The sequence below is a fragment of the Ambystoma mexicanum genome, chromosome 11 (genome assembly GCF_040938575.1).
Source record: "Ambystoma mexicanum isolate Mex_15411 chromosome 11, UKY_AmexF1_1, whole genome shotgun sequence".
Classification (NCBI taxonomy): Eukaryota; Metazoa; Chordata; class Amphibia; order Caudata; family Ambystomatidae; genus Ambystoma; species Ambystoma mexicanum.
In genome coordinates, this window is record NC_090934.1 from 557,142,622 (window position 1) to 557,166,072 (window position 23,451).

The following is a 23,451-nucleotide window of genomic DNA, read 5'->3' on the forward strand; positions in this document are numbered from 1 at the left end:
GAGCTTGTCAGGAGCCTTGAGAGCCAGAGAAGAATTCAGTGTAAGCACTGTTTTCATTGACCATGGTAATTTAAATGGCTAACTTTGCTACACAAGTGTCCATTTAATTAGCAAACCTACATAACTGCATAGGAAATTGCTATGCGACTGCTTATTTTATGCCTTGCTTTGTACAGCAGATGTCAAAACTAATTTATATTTCAGTTCATGTTTGGTAGTACATAACATAATTTACATACTTAAATGACATAACGTCACAAAGAAATAAAGTTGTACAAGAAGAAAGCATTACCTGCTGAAGCCCAACTCTTTCTTATAACACCATAAAACAGAGGGTCTAGCCTTAACAGAAGCTTTAGATAGCATGTGATGGAGGATGACGACCTGCCAAAAAATAAATAAAAAAAGGAACATATCAAAGCCAAAATACTCTACTCACACATACAGAGCTATGCTATTACCTTTTTAGTATGTCCCTTCCTCTCTCCCTCCTTCCCACTCCCATCCTTTTCCCCCTTCCCCTTCCCTTCCCTCCCTCCCTCTCCATCTCAGTTCTACTGCTTTGCTTCCCCTCTTCCCTCCAGTTTAATTGCTCTTCTCACTGTTTTGTTGGACTAGTTCATTATTGTATGTTGCTTCCACTGTTATTGTTTTTTGTATCATGTTGTTCTGATGCTCAGCGCTTTGGCGTAAGGCGCTTTATAAATAAAATAAAAATACAAATGTATGCCTTAATGGGTATTGTTGGGTACTAGAAGATCCCACCGTTTAACATTCAGTGGCCCGGACATTTTAGTAATCACCAACTCAACGAACGCACAGATGCATGAACATTTTTCAGCAGCCACCCACCGTCATAGTTTGAATTTGTCGGTTGAGGGGTGATGGGTGCACTTTAGCTGCATAATCAACCAGCAACCATGTCCTATTACGTACACATCCGACACTGTTATCTCCCACCCACACAATGGCAGAGGACTTGTTTGTGGAATGCAGGGATGGGTGGCTCCCGAGGTGGATGGTGATCATTTTCAGTGGAGGGACATTACAAAGTTGCAGGTACCAGGCATAGAGATGGACCACTATAAATTTAACTGGGTTCAGGGCGATTCCCCCTTGAAAAAAAACAATACATGCCTAATCACCAGCAGTTCAAAAGAACGTTTTACAAACTCTTCCAGATGCCCGTCTCTACAATGTATGCAGAGGCATTACCAGTGTAAATTATTTCATGATGCAGTCAAAATAAATGGCAATATTCCTACTGGCAATCACTTCGATGACATTGTGCCCACAATGTATGACAGCATCGTCAGTGTATTAATGCCAGCATTGCCAGGGTAAATCACTGATGCCCACACTACATATCCTCAAACAAACATGGGGATCCAGAACTCTATTCCGCCTCCAGGAATTCTCGCCACTTATTTACACGATGCACCGAATGGGAGTAGTTCTGAACTTTAGTTATTCTCGTTATCTATATGCTGGGTCCACTCAGAGAATAGGCAAAACTATCAATTTACTTTACCATATACAAAATGCTAAAAACAGACTATGATTAATATATATTTTTCTCGTGACAGCAGTTAGTACGGGCACACAAACATATTTCTTGCTGCATGTAACAGGAGTCACAATTGATTAATTAGCAGCTCAGAAACCTCCTACACTCTTTTGCATACCAATGTCAAGTTTGTTGAATGCCTCTTACAGTGAAAATCTTTGCACACTGGTCATGGCATAAGTGAGCTCCCCACATTCGATGGAGTGAGAAAATGCACTACATGAATCTTGATCCACCAATCAAGCTTTGATATGGCATATCAAAAAAAAGTAAATGTTGAAAAAAACAGTGTTTTGGCTGTTCTTTACAATACATGTCCCAACAATGTTGCAGACAATCACTTTCATGAAGTTGTGGCCACACCATATGAGGGCATTGCCAATGTAAATCACTTTGATGATGGTGCCCTAAAAATATATGGCATTATTTGCACCAGAAATTACATTCAAGATGCTGCACACACAATATATGCAAGCATGTCACTGCAAATCATTTTGATAATGTTGTACCCACAAGATACGTTAGTATTCCAACTGTTAGTATTCCAACTGTAAATATCTTTCATGATGCTGGTGCAGGCCCGTTACCCCGCCACGCATAGTCAACCACCACATTTGCAAACACACAGGTACGCACTTAGCCAGTCAAACAAACACAAATAAATAAATACAAACACGCACCATCAACTCTTTTGTGCACACTCTCACAAGATGTAACAAGTGACTACAAGGATATTCAATGTTATGCTTTTTATTTAGGTGTATGGATGGAAGGGTTTGTTATCGTGTTCCCCGATACTTCACAAGGACAAGTATGTTCTTCTTTCCCGGGTAAGTCCCCAGGGAACCTTTTACTTTTCTTCTCCTCCTCCTCATTGCCTTCTTCTCGTCACATTCTCCATCTACTAGCCCAGGGTCTGTACTCCTTCCATTCTCTGCTGCCTTTGGGGCACTTCCTCCATCTCTCTGTTCAGGACCTTCACCCTTCCTTTCTTTCTCTTATCAGAACATCTACCATCCCCTTGGCCAGAGCTTTTGTCTTCACCTTCTCTGTCTTTCCCTCACCAAAGGCATCAGCCTTTGCTTCTACTCTCCTTCTTTTGACTAAGGCTGTAGCTAGGTCTCTATTCACCTGCTGTCTGGTCTCAGCTTCAATCAACTTCCTTTTCTGAATTTCTGCTCTGTTTTCAGTCATGTCTGGCCTCCAGATTTTACAATGAGCCTCTTCTTCAGGAGGTTACAATTCACCACTCCACTACAGGTTTTACAATTTACCCAGCAATCTTTCCCCTCTCTATGGGTCTTGCAATCTACTGCAGGTCTTAGAGCCAGCCTGGCAACCTTCCTCTCTTCTCCAGCAATCCTTCCTTTTTAATATCACAACTCGCCCTTACTACACTGCAAAACTCCCTTCCACTCGTGTTATATGTGCTGGCATTTATATAGTGCTTGGACTGATTAGCTTCTTGCGGATTGGCCAAAGGGTTCACATGCCCACTCTGGGCATGCTTTGTAGTCTTGTGTACATGGGAGCATCAGGGGGTGGGAGGGAGGGAGGGATCTTTACAATGGAGAAGCCGCCATCTTAGATCCCAATTCAGTCTGTATTTGTTGCTGGTGGGAAAGGAGCTGCTGGTTGGCTTCTCTCCCTCTCTCAGAGTGGGGAGTTTCCCCTTCTCTCAATTTCGTTTTGGGGACCTCTTGCATAAAACAACTCAGGTTATGTATTATGCATTACTCCTTAAACGTTTATCCTTTGTTTGGTGCAGTACTGGTATCTCTTCCCTTGATTTTAATGGAGGCTACAGCTGCAGGAAAGGCTTTCTCCCTTATGTTGCTAATTGTGAGGTAGTCATGAGTTCTCTCCTCCCCAGTGATCCTGGTAGTGTGGGAAGGAAGTGGAGCTCCGTCTGTGTGTCCATTGTAATTGTAATTGTTTATATGTAAAGCACTTATACACAAATTAAGTGCTTCAAAGGGCTTCAAAGTGGGAAAGGAACAAGGGAATACAGTTGTCATTCTTAGGCCTTGAAGGTTCCAATAACTAGTATACTAGGCCAGAGGCATATCTACTAGTGAAGTGCAGGACAGAGTGAGGGGAGAAGGGGTGGGGGGAGGAGGAACATACAGATCAATAAACTACAGTATTGGCCTGGTGACATTTCAGATTGCTTGGTGGTTGGTCATCCAATGTGCCTATGCAGGAGTATTTCAAGCACGACCAAGCTATGGAGGGGAAACCAAGGGAGGACCGGACAGACAGACTTGCTAGGCCTAGAACATTCGAGGTCAAGCAAATGCGCAGAACAGGAAGTGTGAGGGAGGGGGAAAAGTGTGTACAGTCCAGCAGGGGCCTGAGTTAAGTGCAGAGTGGTTGCCCCTCTCATGGAACATGTTGCAGTAGTGCCAGGCAGAGTGCAGAGGCCCGGAGGCAAGTGCAGGACTGGCGGGGGAGCCTCAGACCTGTAATGCTGTGGAGGTGCACCAGGCAACCAGTCAACTAACTAAGCAGGTTGGGGAAGAGAAGGAAGGAGAGAAAGAAGCAAAGAGAAAGGAGGTTATCAGGGGAGAGTGAGAGAAAGAGGAAGAGAAGAGGAAGGCTTTAGGAGTTTCCGGGTCTTTATGAGCTTCCGGAACTTAAGGAGGTCCGGCTCAAGACGGAGAGGGGTAGGTATGCTGTTCCAGAGGGAGGCACATGCAGAGGATAACGATCTACCCCCAAATCTCTGTTTGGAGAAACGGCTCACCCCCAGAGATTTGCAGAGCGGAGGCTCTAGAAGGAGAGTATTTGGGAAGAGAGCGTTGTAGATAGTAAGGGCCCCGAAGCCAGAAAGCCTTGTGGACTATGCAGAGGGACTTGAACTTGATCCTTGTAGCCAGTGGAGTGAATTAAGCGGCGGAGAGATACGGTCCCTGGGCTTGAGGCCAAGCACAACTAACAGTTCTGTTCTGGATAAATTGAAGAGGTCAGAGAGTAGAAGTATGAAGATTGAGAAAGAGATTGTTGCAGTAGTGCAGTCTGGAGAGAACCAGGGCTCTGGAGACAGTGAGCCTCTAGGGGAAGGTGAGAAAAGGTAGAATGCCTTGGAGGAGGTGCAGCTGCTAGTTAGACTTTCTGGACATGCCCGAGATGTGAGAAGAGAAGGAGAGGGTAGAGTCGAAGATGACCTCCAGATTTTATGCCACACTGGTGGGTGGAGGCGCAGGATCAAGGGAGGCCGGCCAGAGTGAAAGTGGGGAAGTGGGAGCAGAGGTCCCAATGAGGACGAACTCTGTCTTGCTGGCCTTAAGGCAGAGATCATTAAAAGCACACTAGGAATGAATTGCAGACAGACAGCCGGAATGAGCAAGGAGGAGGAAGAGGCAGAGGGTAGCCTGAAAGAGAATTGTGCGTCATCCACATATCACTGAAAGTTGGAGGTGAAGGCAGGGATCTTGTGGGCCAAAGGGGCCATGTAGTCATTGAAAAAAACAGGGGGATAGATTAGATCCCTGGTGCACACCACAAGTAGAGAGAGTAATAGCGGAGAGAAAGGACCCAAGTTCCAACTGGGAAGGACGGTCACTGAACTGCATGGGTGAGAACTTGGCTTTCTGCTGCTACTCTGGATTTTGAACGAGTGATGGATGTGTGTTTCCCAAGACTGGCCCCTTTCTAGGGTGGAAAACACTCCCATAGGCTACTAAATCTTTCCCATAATCTTGCAGATTCAAAATCTGTAAGCGTGTTTTGCTAAACTGGTCCTTGTTTTCCTCTGTTGGGAAGGAAGGATTATAGGAGATGTAGTCTTTTGTTGGTTTGTTAACATAGTCTGGCCTATGGGCGTGTTTTCCAGTCTTCTAATCTAGTTAACCTGATTGGGTCTTCTGTATAGTCCCATATCCTCCTGGGTCTGAAATTCCACTGCGGTTATTGGTTTTGCTCAAGAGAGGAATTATGGACATGTCGTTTTTTTCTGGTTTGTTTATCCCAAAGTGATTGATCTATGACCGGGAATATGCTTTTACAGCGGGCAACCCTGCTGTTGTGGACCCGAGGATTTCCAGGTCAATGTTGCAAAGTCAATGTGCTCACTTAGCCACAACAGTCACACACTCACAGAAACATATACAAGCATGCTGTGAAAAACTAGTGAGTGTTGCACTACCTAGACCCCGGGGGACCGTTGTTCAGGTGGCCAGGGGTGGGCCTTCGCTTTTGGATCCCGACCCTGGGAGTGGACAAGCGAGGGAGGATCACCTGCGTAAAGGGTCCTTGGGGAGTGAGGATGGAACACCCACTAGCGAGGCATGATATCCCCCTGCCAGCACCCCCCCTCACCCCCGGACACCATCCCTACCCCTTTCCCAACCTACTTTGAAGGACACTACAACTCCCATGATCCTCACCATTCCTAATCAGTACTATTGGGCTTATGAAGATCAGGAACAGAGTCATGACGATTACCTCTTTTCAATTGCTCTGTCCACATAATGAGGCCAGGCAAGGTCAGGCCTCCCATTTCACTCATCCCCACCTGAAACCCGTTAACTTCCACACCTGAGATAAAAGGCGGAGCACACAGGTACACTCTGAGCGAGACTAGAATCGAGAAGGGACGTGACTTCATAAGCTGCTGCAAATGCGAGATTGGAGGGCAGAAAGCCAGTGAACTTTCTTGAGACTTCTCCACAGCGCGTAAACCCACGCAAAAGAACTGCGCTTGCAACAAGGAAGGGATTCATCATTACTTCAAACCCCTTGCCACCCTGATCCTTTTGTTGAGAACACTATCCCTTTAATTTTGCGCACATTTCCCTTGCACCTTTTCGTATTAGAATTAGGGCAGGCATTAGGTTTAGAACCTTTTGTTTTGACTGTACTGACTAGGACTGTTTTCACTTTTACTTTATGGTCGAGTTCACTCCCACTTTAGATTTAGGGGCAGTTAGGAAGTCTCCGACCCCTTGCAAAGTTATAAATAAAGTTGTTGAACTTCATCTCTTGTTTGTCACTCTCCTTTTTATACCACGAGTTCCTCACAATGCATACACTCAAACGTGTTCCCACACACAAACGCAAGCAAACACTTGTAAACTTACCGCCTCGCCAGCCCAGCTTGGGATTGTATGCCATCATAGGTGGATGTGTCCATGAAAGAGGAGCACAAGAATAGGCAGATCTCTAGAGGAAGGGCGGAAGGCACTCATGGACTGGTAGTGCAACACTGAACTTGTTGGACAAGATGCACGCAGGCAGTGCAAAGACTCAGCACTTGGTTGCCAAGCCATTGCAACTTACTGGCTGTAGTTAGACATGCTGCGTATACGACAGCACCAATCAGCAGCTCGAGCTACAAAGGTTCTTTTTTTAAATGCAACTAATGAAAGCCAGACCTGTTAAAGGCACATACAGTGAAAGTAGGAGAGAGAAGATTGGGGGACCCCTTATTATGATCGCTGTGAAAGGAGCATTTCGTCCAATCAGGGTATGCCTGACATTGTCATGCGAGGATCAGACACAAACCTTATTAGATGAATGTTTTCCAGGAAGCATGACTTTGTAGCCTTTCATATCTCCACAAATGTCTTTGTGCACAGGAATATTTACTCGGGCAAAGTTGGGTTCACTAATTTGTTTCAGCCAAAACCAAAAAGGAGCTATGATAATCAGTTCTGGGGTTCATTGGTCACTATCGCTGCTTCATTTCACAGTTTTTCTCTCAGGCTTGAGTGGCACGATTTTTCTAATAATAGAAGAAGCAGCTGAACGAAACAACAAAGAGAAAACCAGACAGGGCACACAAAAGAGAAAACTTGCAAGAGATGTTCAGAAAAGCATACAGCTTTCTAAAGACATATTATATAAATATGTCTTATTCATGATCAGTAATCAAATGTTAATAAAGTCATACCAATGTAAATAAAATCATAGTTTGTGATAATGTAGTGAGATCACAATTACCTTCATGCAAACCAATTATTGTTGTAAATCTTGAAAGTTACATCTAGAAAATCATTCAGATAAAGAAAATTCAGGAACAGTCCACAATATAAGGCAAGTACAGAATGATCGCTACAAGCTGCTATCAGTTATTATTACGGCCCCATCTCATCATTTCGCTACGCGTTTCGGAAACCAAGTCCAATCTTGAGGCAACTGTGGACTCCCTCCTGCGATAATTAATATAAGATCTATTTGTTTATTTACTAATGAACACAAAACCTAAATGCTTAAGAGAACACCCTACTAACCTGTTATTTCAAGTTTTAAAACCTAACATGACCGAGCTGTTGGATTCATTCTGAAAAATAAAAAGCCGAAAGAACAGAATACTTTTAGATTACATTATACCTATATGCATATGTAGGATAGTTCCTAGAAATGTGTTCAGGACCCATCAAATACTCAAAATTCCATAAAGGAAATTCAAAGCCTCATCCAGCTCTTGAAGTTGTCTCTGAAAAAAAGAGAGCTGACATGAATATCTTAACTATGCTCCAAAGTACTGATAAAGCGGTGCCACAATACATGAGGATTAGTCTTACCTCAAAAAGTAGTAAATTCAACCGAGCAACGAGGCAGGAGCAGCTGAAAAAGAAGCAGACTTGTGCCCCGAGCTCGATGAAATACACAGGTATCTCACATGATAATGTCTAGGTGGAACGTAACGGGATGACGTAATGCTTGCGTAAATACACGTAAGTGTACGTGTCACTTTCAATAAGACAGCAAAGGGGTCAAAAACGATTGAATTCAGATAGTAATTTAATATTATAAAACTAATGCCGAATTTTTCACCTATACCATGCTCGTGAAAAATCTTAAACAATTCCCCGAAATGCTACTGGTGTAAAGGGCACGTGATCATCACACGTGGGGGCGTGCTGGTAAACCTAATTTCTAACTGAAGATTCCTACTATTATAACCCACCTACAGGATGTTAACCATTTCCCAGGTCAATAACACAAACTTATGAGATTAATTATCCCACCATATTGGGTTCAATTAGGGTAAACAGCAATATATAGAAAGCCTGCGGGGTTGAAGGGCGCGGGTGATTGTTCCCGCAGGGACTGGATGAACAGAGCAGCAGCCCTGCAGCCGCTGCCACCGCTAGGCCCTGCCCACTTGCCTTTGCACACTTTCAGCATTTAAATGGCCCTGGTACCCCACACGAGGGTGAAGCCTGCGGTGGGTTAAGGACACAGGTGATTGCTCCCACCGGGTGATCGTTGCCTGCAGGGAGAGGAGGCCTGTATACACTTGCAGCCAACAAGGGGATCCGTGCTGCACTGTGGAACAAGCTCACCAGAGGATACAAGGTCTCTGCATCTCGATGTACTGCTGATTGACTCCCGATAGCTTGACCAGGTGAGCAAACTGGCGGAGTGGCGTTGACCATATCCCATACTATTGTAACATTATGGCAGCCACACACTTGAATGTTTGGCAGTGCTTAATGCAACTTAATAAGACTTTAAAAATGCTTTCCACTGACTTAAAAACTTCAAGAAGCCTTACCCCAGCACCTTCACAACAACTGGTAACTCTGCCCATAGTGCTTACAGTCTTATTTACCATGATTACGACCTCGCCCCAACAGAAGAGCTTAACCATCAGGAGGAAAATTCGTACTGCCTCCTCCCCACTTCTATCTTCAAGTGCAGCTAATCCTAGGCCTAATATCTATCTAAAAACTGTCAGGGAAGCTCACAGTCTCATCTGTGAAATTCATAAATGTCTTGGTTCAACCAATGTCCCTGTTAGCCTGTACCCCTGGGGAACGGGGGTGGGGTAAAGACACCAAGCATATCATTAAAGCCAGCAAAAGGGGCTTAGGCTCTGGTAACAGGGACAAGGACTTAACCAAGGGATCTACCAAGACTGCAGTTAGTCAGAAACAGTCCGGAGAACAGAATAGCAAATGTCCCTGGTCCTGGCCACAGGAAACCTCAAATTTTGTAACACAGGCATCCCAAGGGCCACTACGGACACTTCATGGATACCATCATGTCCAACAAATCCCCCGCTGGTTTGATTATTCGCCAGTTCCTGTGGAATAATTAGGATATCATTAGCATTGCTGAATGCTGAAGTGGGGGATTTGCCGGTGGGCTGGGGAGCCAGTTACGGCTTATCAGTGGAATCCTGGGGCAATCTCATGAGATTACCATTGTAATGGCGCATGACAGGCTCAAGAAATAAAACTGCGTCACACAAACTGAAGAGTGGTAGTGGGTAATAGAAGAGGGTCAGGGTCGGGAAAGGAAATTCAGGAGAGTGGCAGGGACCGGTAAAAGAGTTAGTGAATGCCTGCGAGTACAGGCACGATTTTGTCATTTTTCATTGTCAAGCGTTTTTCAGTTATCGCTGCAGTCTGAACAGCTAGCTCTACGCTACATAAATCGAAAATGATTCCCGGGAAATTATCCCTAGAATAGGAAATGTAAACAAATTATTTTGCACCTACAGAAATTACATCTTCTAGACATAGAACAATTGGACTTTGAGAAAAATTGGTGCAGATGTACAGCGGACACAGCCATTGCCGATGGACATTGAGCCAACCAGCTACGTTTTAAATATTTGGGGCAGCATGGGAAATGGGCAAAGCTGAAGGCCATGGCCAGTGGACCTCTATGTTTTTACAATGATTTGGGGCAAAATGGAACATGGCCACGGCTAGTGGGCCACTGAAAATGCCTGAACGCCAGTTGCAAGGGGGTTATTGGCCTCAGCCTGTAGGCCTACCCATATATATGCACCAGGTTAAAGAAGAATGCCAAATTCTCCCAGGCAGCCACAGACTGGACTACCTCCTTTTTGGAGGGGAGGCAAGTCAGTGTGGCTAGTGACAGCCCAGAAGCAAAACCCATTACTTTATGCACGGCGTCCCACAGGGAGCCCGTGTGTCGGCCTGCTTTTACAATATCTTCATGATCCCTTTTTTTCAGATGTTGGAAAAGGAAGGGATCAGATTTGCAACCTATGCGGACGACACTCAGTGCGTCATACCTATTTCAGGATCATATCTGGAGGATGAAAAACTCATTAATAAAATGTATCCAAAAAAATTCAGCGTTGGATGGTGGCTAATGGTTTTAGCAATTAACGGCTCCAAAACTGAGTTTCTATTAGTTGGGTCAGAGACCAAACTCGAGAAGTTGGGACCCAGCTATAAGAGTTTTAATATAGACAACTGTAAAATCGATGTCATGAGTAAAAAGAAGACCTTGGGCATCTATCAAGATAAAAATCTGAATATGAAAGCCCAGGTCAACAGCCCGATTTCCTCGGAATCATATTTCATTAAATTGTTTCACTGTCTCAGGCCGTTTAGATCGGAAAAAACTCAGAGACCCTAGCAAGGGCAATTATAGGCTCTAAAATAGATTATTGTTGTAGCCTTCTGGTAGGCCTGCCTCTATCAGAATTTCAAAGTCTCTAGGTTATACAAAATGGAGCCGTAAGAGTTGTTAAACGTCTTACAAAAAGAGACCACGTGTCAGAAGCACGTAGAAGTCTGCACTGGCTTCCCATTCAGGCCAGTGTCTCCTTTAGGCTGCTTCTTATTACACATAAATGTGTGCAGGGAGTAATCCCTGCGTATCTGAAAGAAGTCATCATCCTAAAGCAGAGCACTAGAGCTCTTAGATCAGATGAGTCGAATCTCCTTACTATCCCCCGCTTTAAGACCAAGAAGTCCTGGGACGCTGCCTTTGCATCCGCAGCTCCCCAGGCATGGAACACTCTAATGCCTCCACTGAGAATTATTGAATCTACAGAGGTCCTCAAGAAAAAGTTGAAAACTGTTCTCTTTTCTTAATTTCTTTCCTTGCCTCAAAAAGTATGGTCTTTCCATGGAGACTTCACTATGATCCGCCATTTGAACCTCATCCGATGTCTTTTGTTCAGCATGATGTATTTATGTTTAGCGCCCTTAAGCCGTCGGGTACCTGGCACGCTATATAAATTCGAAAATATAAACAAACATGAACCACCAATAACTGTCCCACAAAAGAGGCACCAGTGGAGTGCCTCAAAGCAGCCCAGATCAAGAGCAGAGGAAAGGTAGTGGGATTTCACCATCCTTCGGGACTTGGGACGCTTCCTACTTTGAGCTGCTAGTACCAGTAGGAAACTGGTAGACAGCAGTAAAATGGCCCAGAAAGAGTCCAAGGACGGGGCATATGATCCAGTCAGCGATAAGGAACAGGAGGAGCGCAAGGAACAGCCCAGAAGAATGCACAAAAGCCAAAAGGTGGAATAGGAAAAAGAGGCAAAGTGCACATGGTCCTAGAAATTTACATCCCAGGTTTGCGGCAAATCCTCCAATGATTCAGGTAACAATACAGGCAAACTGAGGGTTGAAGGCACTAGGACCAGGCGGTTTTTCTGCAATATTTTACAAAAAACTTATATTGAAGATCTAATCCCGGTGTTCACTGCATTGTTCAATACATTTAGGGGAGAGGGTATTATTATGCCCTCGATGGAAGAAGCAAAGGTGGTGCTCTTCCCAAAGCCGGGGAAGGAGAAGACCCAATGTGGATCTTACCGACCCATAGCCCTTATCAATATTGATGCTAAGCTCTTTATCAAAATATTAGCAACCAGATTAGGAAAACAATACCTAAGCTGATTCATCCTGATCAATCTGGGTTTGTTTTGAGTAGACAAAAATTCAACAACACTAGGCAGGTGGCCCATTTGATAGAAATAATAAATAAGGCGGAATTAACAGCAGGGGTAATAACGCTTGACGCTGAGAAGGCGTTCAACAGAGTTGAACCGTCCTTTTTATTCTCAACTTTGGAATGCATGGGATTCAGTCCAGGGTTCTTGCAAATGGTAAAAGCAAATGATCAAACCCCAATCTTGCGACTAGCTATTAATGGAGATCTCTGTGACGAGATTCGAGTTGCAAGAGAGACCAAACAAGGGTGCCCACTATCTCCAATACTATATGCTTTGCACCTTGAGTCACTATTGTCTAGAATCAGGGAAGAGGAGAATATTAAAAGGAATGACCTTTTGCTGACACTGGTGGATACACCATCTTCCTTAGCAGCTTTAACAGACTGACACAATTTGGCGAGGTGGCGGCTCTATGAATTAAAATACAAAAATCAGTGAGGATGAAGTTTCAAGGAGGGAAAATCTTATGGGACAGAGAGGGACATGATAAGCATCTCACAATTATGTAACAGGGTATGCGATACCAAGGCATACAATTAGCAGATTCATTAGAGTCAATGTATAGAGCAAACTATCGCCTTCTCGTGTGGGTCCTTCAAACGGTGGCTTAAAGAACAAAACTGCGTGGCAATATCATGGACGGGACGAATAAACGTTATCAAAATGATGGTTCTCCCAAAGGTATTATACTTTTTTCAAGCATTACCGATAAGGGACCCGCGGCAATACTTCAAAAAACTCAATAAGATAGTGAGGGATTATATTTGGCAAGGTAAGAAAGCTAAGGTAGTATGGAAGATATTAATGGCTCCAGTACAAAAAGGAAGATGGGGTACCCTACTTTCTTATTTAGGATCTGCAGCTTGGTGGCCAGATAGTAAGGGAATGGTTTAGGTGAAAATGTTGGTACGAATGGACAGAGCAGTAGTTGGCAAACCTCTTCATGAAATACTATGGTGTCCAAAACAGGATCGGCCTGTTAACATGTATAAAAGTAAAATAATAGCATTGATAGCGCAGACATGGGATACGATGGTGCGACTAGCAGGGATCACTAGGTTTCCCTCTCCTTTCACACCTCTTTTTCGCAAATCCCAATTTACCCCGGGCCTAGAACAGAATGCATTCAAGCAATGGAAGGAAGCGGGATGTGTGAAGGTCAAGAAACCAAAACTTTCCAACAATGCAAGCAGGTATTTTTGTTAAATGAGAATGAAAGATTAAGATATGTACAATTAGTACCCGGCGAGGGCGCCATCAGAATGAAAGGACCATTCTGATTGGTCCTCGCCGAGGTATTACCCGGTCGGGATTCCATTGCCATTGTCCCCGGCGGGAGGCATGGCAGCCCTTCAGCCAATGAGGAGGCTTGAAGCGGGGCCAGAGAGGCTGCCTTTGCTCCCCGGCATAGACTCAGAGGTAAAGCTTTTCTTTTTTCCTTCCCCTTTCCTGCCTCCTCCCTGCCCTCCCCACCCCACTTACCTTTTTGCTCCTTTGTCCCCGGCAGGGGACGATGGCAGCCTCCAGCCGTGTGGAGACTCGGAGCGGGGCCATCCCCGCTCAGCACCTCCACACGGCAGGAGGCTGCGATTGTCCCCCGCCGGGGACCCAGGTAATTTTTTTTTTTTCATTTCAAATTAAGCCGTTTTAGGGAAAGGTTAACAAAGCAATGCATGAGATATTTGGTCTGCAGATACAAAGAGAGAGAGGAGTCCATGCTGCGTCTGGGAGATGTACTGGAAGTTTTAACTGAAAGGAAACAAAGGAAAGCATACATGATTCCTTCGGTGGCTGCAGGGTCACTAATTACGCAAAAATGGAAATAAATTGAAGCCCCAACTGAACAAAAGTGGCTAATGAAGCTTTGGCACTATGTCGCATTAGAATGGGTACTGCAGGGGGAACAAAAGGAATGATGGGAATTTGTATTGGACTTTTTACACAAAGACTTTCGTGAGAACTGATGCCCGCAAAGACTACAGATTTTGGACTTATTCAATTAAACAATTGGGTGGGTGGCAGGTTCGGTAAGAAGGGTTTTGGGGTGGGCAAGGAGCAATTTTATTTGTAGACGCATTATTTTTTATGTTTAAGTGTTGGAAAAAAATGAAACAACTAATAAAAGTATGATTTAATTTTTTTTAAAAAAGCACTGGTGTCTTAGGAGCCATATCGGCTACAATAGCACAATATAGAAAAGGGATTTAGCGGCAGGGGGACTTTAGTATGAGTTCTTTGGACCAATAAAATAATAGGATAAAATATCCTAAAAAACAAAGGGTGAAAAGCAAAAAGGTTAGGGGTCCCAGTGATAGCAGAAACCCCATAAATTGAATTCTGCTGTAAAACAGACTGTCTACATCTTTAAAAAAATACAATTTACTGTTTGTACCTGATCTTTTCCATGGTCCCCTACGATCACAAACAAGGTCCTCTGTCTCTCGGCCACTCCATTGTCAATCAGAACTCTGATCCGGTTGTCGATCTTTTTACGCTGCATTGTTCAACAGAAAAGTTCTAAAACAGGGAAAAAGGAAACTCAAGTTCAGGGATTATTTAATTTAACATGATATATGATATGATATGGCATTTGTAACGCGCCTATACACAAGTGTTTCAAGGCGCGACGAGGCAGGGAGGGGGGAACAAGGGGAAGACAGACAACGATCCTACTAGGCCAGGTGTCATTCAGACCGCGCAAGTGCAGGGGTAGGGGGAAGGGAAAAGTGCAAGGGGAAGAGGAGGGGGGAAGTGCAATACAAGTAGAGTAAGTAAATCAATAGGGCCAGCTGGTGGCAAGTGCAAGGTAAGTGCAGACAAGTGCTGGGAAAGGGGGGGCTGTAGGGATACAGAGACAGTCCCTCAGTGCAGGGGTTGCCAGGGAGGCAGTGCAAGAGGAGAGTGGCTGGGCCCAGGACCGAGGTCGGTGAGAGTGGCCCAGTTGCAGATTCGGTGCAGATTCAGTCGAGAATTTAGCAGGGGAGAGGGAGAGAGAAAGCAGAAGCAAAGAGGAAGGTTTTGAGGTGCTTCCGGAACCGGAGATGGTTCTCCTCAAGTTTCAGGGAGGCAGGAAGGCTGTTCCAGAGGGAGGCCCCTGCCACGGCGAGAGATCGACCCCCAACTCGTTGCTTCGAGAAGCGGCTGACCCTGAGGGAGTTGGAGATGGATGAGCAAAGGGCTTGGGAAGGAAGATATTTAAGAAGAGAGAGTTGAAGGTATTTAGCCCCCAGGCCCCAGAAGGCCTTGTGGGCAATGCAGAGGGTTTTGAACTTAATCCTCGCAGCCACTGGGAGCCAGTGTAGAGATTGCAGTCCTGGAGAGATACGGTCCCTGGGCTTGAGGCCAAGGACAAGTCTCGCAGTTCTGTTCTGGATGAGTTGCAGGGGGCGGAGAGTGGAGGCAGGCAGATTAAGATAGAGGCTGTTACAGTAGTCCAGCTTCGAGAGAACCAGGGCTCGGGAGACAGTGAGCTTCTGTTAGCATTATCAGAAGCAGGAAGGACTAGGATGGCAAATGCAGGTTTGGAAAAGAAAGCAATACAAATTAAAGTTAACACAAATGAAAAATGAATGAATCCTAACATCAATTTTTAACACAAGCCCCACAAAGGAGAGAGAATCAAAGCACTAAAAAAACAACTCGAAGCTCAGCAGGAATCCATTAATCTTAACACTAGTGATGTTAGCAAGCTATTTAAATTGCTCAACTGTTTAAGAGATAAATCCCCAAGATACATATGTATATCGCACAAGACTGAGGAGTTCCCAAAGCATACAGAGGTCAGTGGATGAGTCTTTTATCAAATAAATATAACTGGCATGAAAAATGTGGAGATCTTTGTGTGCAACTATTTTTCATAAAATGTGGATTCTTGCACCCCTTAAAATCTAAACAACCTAAGCTCTAAGATTAAGCTGTTTTTACACACTTCCATATATAGTATTTTGTGTAAACAATGTGTTGCAAATGCAGTTTATCAAAAGGATTTTTAGGTTTATTGATGGATGACCAGCTTATATCTCCTTCTGAGATGTGGGATACTGAATTAAGTCAATATTCTACCTGGACCCTGAACATGAATCTTGATTTTCCAGCTCCTGGTCAGAGTAAAGGGCGGAACACGGTCCACTGCGCACCTCATGTGCAGAGGAATTACAAAATGTACAAATGCATGCACGGTTCTGATAAGGCTGCTAATAATTGCATTGGTTGAGCCAATTTTGTGGTGGAACCTCGACCGATAGCCATTTAGGAGTTTTAATTGTTCAATTCTGGTGAGCAATTGTGTAGAGTCTTTTTCAAAGGTTTTGCCAATAAACAGAAGGTTCTTAATGGGCCAGTAGTTGGCCAAGTCTTCTGGGTCCAGGGTCAGTTTTCTCAAAGGTCATATGAGACATGCCTTGATGTTGTCTGGCAATGAACTGTCAGTGAGGAAGGCATTAATGATGGTTGCTGAGAGCGCGGTTGAGTGTCAGGCTCACCAATTGTTTAATGATTAATGCCGGTATGATGTTGTCGAAGTAGGAGATGGGGGAGGCATGTTTATTTATTTTTTTTTGTTTTTTTTTTGGAGGTCCAAGGGAGAAAGGAGATAATTAGGTTTAGCAGGGCAGTGTGCATGCTGGGGTTAACCAGGAGCGGGGGAGAGCAATGCCAGGGGAGGTCGATTCGATGATCTGTCCGATTTTGTCTTTTTTTCAATTAAAAAAAGTTGTTGATTCTGTAAAACTTTCCCCGAGTTGCTGGCGCGTTGAGGGTTGGCTGAGGGTTTGGTACATGGCTTTACTACTTCGAAGAGGGCTTTGCTCCCGTTATAGGCTGCCGCAATAGTGGTGGAATAGTAAGCAGCTTTGTCCTTGGTGAGCAGAATCCTACGATTGCTGCATAGAGATTTGAGGTTTGTGAGATCATCTTCATGGCAGTTTCATTCTCTGTCCCCCTCCACCTCAGAAGAGGCTGTTTGCCACACTCCAGAGCCCATGAGCTCCTTCATTAGCAACTCAGCGTGGCCTTTCCATCATAGCCGCCCTGTTGCCTCAGATGTTGCAGCCTGGACTATGGAGGCCCGAAGACCACCTCCCTGGCCCTGGATTGGCTGGGCTACTTGGAAACCAGATGCCCATAGCTGGCAGGCGATGCCGGCCCATCTCCCAAAGGCCCTCACTAAAGCTCCTGTCTAAGACCGTCAGAGTTCCTTGCTACAACACTATTCCTGACTTCCAACAACGTCGGAACAAGTGCTCTGGTAAACAGTGACCAAGAATCACGTTTGCCTTCCTCTTGTCTAGACGCCCGCCCCATCCTCGCCACCACCAACGCTCTTGCGCCCATTACCCATTGGCTGATGCAGCTCAAGCTCGACATTTCCCCCAGTCTTGCATCAAGTCACTCGATAGCTGCTTAATTATCCCACTTCTAGCTATTACGGTACCAAGGGTGTTAAGGCATTAGGGTTTGAGACCCTGTCCACCCTCTTGCATTAACTCCACCTTAGCTTGAGATGCAGCCCTACCACACCTATGTGACTCTCTTGCTGCCTGATGTAGCCCCCTGTAACATGAGGTGAGGCTTTGCCAGACTCTGCACACACATGTATATGCATGTAACCATATTCTCTTTTCATGCACTTTTTATGTATCTTGCACATTCCAGTATCTAGCGCCTAGATGCCTGAGGGCTTTGCACACTGAAATAAATGCTAAATAAATAAATGTTTCTCTAAGGCACCCATTTAGCATTTGCCTCGGCTAATTTTTAAAAGGTGGCATGAACAGCCACCAGTTTTATACAGTTATTGAATAATTCTAGGAGGACCAAAGCATGCCCTGTGGTGGGGAATTCTGGGAAGTTCGCTTCTAACGCATTGATTGGGAAGTCTTTGAATGAGCGGCGCTGGGTGAGGAGGTGTTTAGCCTGTGGGCCATAGTCAAGTGGGAGATTGACAGTAGAATGGTGGTGTGGTCAGACCAGTCAAGTGGGATAGGTTCTGTGCAGTTGATGAGGGAGGATGATGTAAAGACTAAGGGCCTCGTTACGTGTACGCCTGTAAAATCCTGGTGATTCAGTGTTATAGTGACACCGAATCAGTCACCTGTTGCGACGGATCCACCCACCGGCAGAGCACACCCTGTCGGCCACGCGTATACCGGCATGCCAGTAACATTGCCACCAGAACCACAGAAACACTGTGAAAAGACCCATAAATCACACGCACCATAAGCCACAGCACCGGTGCCACTGTTTCCAGCATTGCCATGCCGGTTGCTGCAGCAGTGGAAATAGCCGTTACGGAACCAGTGGCAATGGAAACAACATCATCAGCATAACAGGAACCTCGCCAGCAACCAGTTCCAGTAGCCATCCACACCTTCTGACAGTGCCAAACCACCACCAGCGATGGCATCCTGCCTCCCTGAGCCTGCAGCGCAAGCCGCGCTTCACAGTGGCAGAGCTGACCATCCTCACAAACACCATTGTCCAACATGCAGGGGATCTTGTTGCAACAGACCACCACTGCAGCACCCAAATACACAAAAAATACCATCTGGGAGGAAGTCTCTGAAAAGGTCTCTGCAATTGGAACACCACACACAGTCTGTGACTGCTAAAAACAGTGGGATAAACTCCGTTTGAGGGTGAGGAACCTACTTTAAGCCCACCACAGGCAATGCATGGCCACTGGTGGGGAAACCTCCTCTTTGAAACGACTCATGCCATGGAAGGAGAAGTGCAGCAGCATGCTGCACGTGGAGGGGATTGAAGGTATCAGAGCTGCATAGGGCGGAGCAGGGACACCTGGTGAGGGTGGCAAGTAGAAATTGCCTGACAAACACAGTTGACAGTTAGGCAGCAATCCCCCATTGCAACCGGCTTGTGGTTGCCTAATAAGTACCACAGTTGCACTGCCTGAAACCACAGTGCCACCGGGACAGCACCAATCCCCGTGGCCCGGGATGTCATGTGCCGGAACCAGTGTCATGAGGACAGTGGCAACCCGCTGGCTGCACCGGCGGATCACTGCTGCTCTCGTAATGGTGTCCATTGAATAATGTCATATGGCTGTTGCCCAGGGACACATGAACCCAGTTCACAATTATCCACACACATATGTCCACTGGACACCAGTACCTGCACAGTCACTGACGCCATGTACACAACCCCATACACAAGTCACCTCCCCACCACACCCCGCCCCACCCCACCCCACGGGCGTGCCAGGACCAGGAGCAATGTGCAGCCATCACACAAACACAGCCATGCACCAAAGCCGTCCTGATGAACCCCGCCTGGCTGAGTCGGGATGCCCAGCTGACATGGCCAAGTGCAATGTTGGCCTACCCAGTCCACAAAAGCACTCTACATCTGTCTTGTGACACAGGGAACAACTCATTTGTCTGGTCAGCCCAACACATACCTCCTCTCCTGACCTACCCTACCCTACCATCACCACTGTACCACACCAACAGTGATTTGCAAATGTCATAATCCCCAACTACCAACACCCATCCTGCACCAGCTCTCCATCCCCTACCAAACATGTAAAATCCTGTGCCAATCAAGTCACATGCCCTGTGTCCGATTTCTGGCCCAATCCCACCCATGCGAGAAGCCACCTCACTGGCACATGCGCACTGCAACACACCCACACCCCGGACAGGTCCCAAGTGCCCCCTCCCCACACACCCAACCATAAAAAGTGAAACATCCCACACCTGTGCACATGGCATGACAACAGGGCAGGCCCACAGCACAACCACCCCAGAGGCAGCCTACCACACCCATATGGCCAATGTCACCACTGCCCCCACACCAACAATAGCAATAGGCCACCCACACCCTGTTGACATTGACACACTTCTGCACACCAGAATGCACTTCCAGGGCACAGTAGATAACAATCACCCTGGCCACTGGACAACCCCCACCCGCCTTCACATCTCAGTTCCCCTGCTCCAGCCACACCTGCATGGCACTGTCCCCTGCAAATGCAACATCACTACGACAGAAGGCCAACCACAGCTGTGTTGCATGAACCAACATCCACCTATTTGCAGTTGGCGCCCTGTGAAACGTGCATGAATGCAGCATGAAACGTCCCACAGCATGACCCATCAACACCATGCCAAACGAAGTACAATATGCATGTAGCAAGGCAATGGTAAGCCACAGAGGTGACCAACGTCATGCCTTTCTTCCACCCTCAGCACATCATCCGGCAGCGATGTCGCTGGGCCAAGCCTACCAAGGGGGGGACAGACGTGGTAGGTGGGCAACACCACGCAGCACCGGCACCAGGGACACAGCAGCAACATACATGCAGGCACCTCCTGCTGCTATTAGGTAGGCACCGACAGCAGACAATGACACCACTCCTGCTGCAACAGTGGTGGAACAGCCTGCAGCCATTGACACCGCTCCTGCTGCAACAGTGGTGGAACAGTCTTCTGCAGCAATTGACACCGCTCCATCGGGGACAAGGGTGGCTGCAAGAAGACAGCCATTCCCCCCGACAAACCAGCCTCCAGTATACATGCCCAATGATGAGGATGCTGCACAGGATGCTGGGGAACACAATGGAGGGCACCTCAGGGAACACCCCATACCAACGGCCATGCTTTAGCCCCTCAGACATGCACAGCTCACCACGCCCGGCTTTGCCCAGCGTCAGGGACATGGACAAAAACTTGGGTGCAGGGAGAACGTCATGAGCACCTGGCAGTTCTCGTGCGGCAGCACCTAGAGTGAGCCAGTTTGATGCGGGAGGAGGCCTCTTTGCTCTGTGCAGAGGCACAGTTGATAAGGGAGAGTATGCAGGCCAACGGGCTGCGCAGTGCACTTGCCCTGGGATGGGCAACCTCTGCTACTTGCTCCGAGGGTACGCGAAGGGAATGAGCCCATTTCGGCCATGGCCAAGTCACTGACTGTATCCCTGTAGGCGGACCTGGACCAGCGTGCAATTAACAACACCCACACACCCTCAACCAGCACCACGCCCGCTAGCTCAAAGCAGAGAAGCCCAAGGCGTAGATGCTGGCGCCTGTTGGGACAACCTCAGAGGGCCAAGGCAGTCACGAAGAAGCCAAGGACGTGATCATTGCTGCGACAGGAAGAGTGACACTGACAGCCTAGAGGGTTGTACAATAGGGGAGTGTCTGTGGTGGGGGGGCGTTTGCGAGGTGCTGGGCATTGCAGCGGTAGTTGGGTGTTAAGGGGGGGGTAGTGTGAGTTTGCATGGGGAGGGTAGTGGTTTGGGGTGGGGGTTGTTGGGCCACACTGAGTTTTCTATTTCATGTTCAATACAAATGGTGTTGCATTCAAAATCACGACTGGACATTTAATTTGTGCTCATGTGTATTTATTGGTGCACAGGTCCTTGTGCAGGTACTGTGTGCTCAAAAATAACTTCTAATCAGTTCCCTGCCCATCCGCATCATCCCAGTCATGGTGTTGTCACACATGTTCCTTCATATCTACATTGTCTGCCGGGAGCATGTCCATACCGGGGGCTGGGGGATGTTGCACCAGATGCACATGTTGTACAACATGGCACAGGCCAAGACGATTTTGCCTACTTTGACAGGGCTGTACATTAATGCCTCTCCTTAGCGGTGCATGCAACTGAAGCGTGCCTTCAACAGGCCGAAGGTCTGCTCAATCGTCGTGGATTGCTGGGGTCAACAGCCATGGGAATAATGGGTATCCAGAGTCTCCTGCATGGAAAGGGACACATCAGTGCGTGGTCAATGCGGTGCATCAATGGTGCTTGTGGATGTGGGACACCTGCGTCTGTGTCTGTGCACTTACTGGATGTGCGACACCTTGCATGTCCCAGTGACAGATTCTGCTGCTAAGGACGTGTGTGGGATTAGTACACCGAGTTGGGGTTTGTGCTTGTGAGTGGGGCATGGTGCGGTTTTGCTGTGCTTCATTCTTTGGGAGTGTTGCATTGCGGTACCTGTAGTGCATTACATGTGCCTGTACATCCATGCCCAGTTTGTGCTGTTGTGTCCCTCAATGCACCCATGTGGTATGTGTCTGTAATGGGCAGACCCTCCTGCATGCAGTTGGGTCACTGCATTTGCATGGTGCCTGTGAGACATGCACTACTGATAATGAACACCCCCCCCATTCACTTTGAATGCACTGCGGCTGATGTTGCTGTTTTCACTCAACCAGTAGCCAGGTCTGCCATCCAGCGTAAAGTAACATGTAGCTGGGCAACGTGCTGTTGCACAGGACCATGGAGTCATGTGTACATCCTGGAAACCTGGCACAACAATGTGTGATGGTCATATCCGCGTCACATACTACTTGCACATTCAGGGAGTGGAACATCTTCTGGTTGCGGTACACCTCCTCTGTGGCATGCCTTACCACTAGGTCTACATGTGTGCAGTCAAAAGCCCGAAGCACACTGGGCATGCCATCAAGCACATGGTACCTGATCTTGGTGGCATGGACCCAGAGGCGTTGCTAGAGGGTGGGGGGGGGCGAAGGGGGCTATAGTCCCTGGTCTTTTGGTTGTAGCCCCGGACAGAATCCCAGGAGCTACAACCAAAGGGCTAGCTAGCCCCCAGTCTCAACAGTTCCAACATCAGAGTTGCCCCAGGTCTGTTCCAGACCTAGCAACACCCCTGCATGGACCTGTGCTGGAGTCGTTGGCAGGGCAGAGTGCTGTGACACATGAATGAGGGCATTGAGGACAAAAACCAACGCAGGCTGCGATATGCCATGTAACTCGCCCACTGTGTGCTGGAATATGCTAGTTGCCAAGAAATGCAGCACCAAAACCACCATCAACAGTGGGGGTATGGCAGTGTGGATTCCGATGGCGCTATGGAGGTCATCATGGATGAGGTTGACTAATGTGAGAATGGTCTCCCTGTCCAGGCGGTAGAGTATGTATTTGGCTGTCAGTCAGGGTCGAGGGTGTGGCCGTTATGTGGGTTATTGTTGGTAGCCTACGTGGCACGGCTTGCTGGCCATTGTTCCTTGTCATGACCATTTGCCACCAACTATTCTGCCTTCTCTGCAGTAGCCTGCCGCCGGCCTTCAGCATCCTGCGCATGTACATTCACTCCTGCATGGACCTCCAAGTCCATGGCTGTAGCTACAAGTGGCAGCATGGGGGGGGGGTTCTGGAGGGGAGGGAGAGAGAAAGAGAGAGCGTTTTACTTTTCAGCAGTCACAGTGTTCATTGTGT

General features: G+C 46.9%; 1 protein-coding gene across 3 annotated transcripts in view; it reads right to left on the reverse strand.

Annotated features, from left to right (window-relative positions):
* The window catches only part of NAT10 (N-acetyltransferase 10), a 722,602-nt gene that overhangs the window by 694,509 nt on the left and 4,642 nt on the right, over nucleotides 1-23,451 (reverse strand). For all 3 annotated transcript variants that reach the window (XM_069623384.1, XM_069623382.1, XM_069623383.1), the window contains exons 2-3: nucleotides 14,641-14,765; nucleotides 293-384 (exon numbers count right to left, since the gene is read on the reverse strand). In XM_069623384.1, the coding sequence (XP_069479485.1) occupies nucleotides 293-384; nucleotides 14,641-14,748 (200 nt within the window). In that variant the 5' untranslated portion in view covers nucleotides 14,749-14,765. The remainder of the gene's footprint in view (nucleotides 1-292; nucleotides 385-14,640; nucleotides 14,766-23,451) is intronic.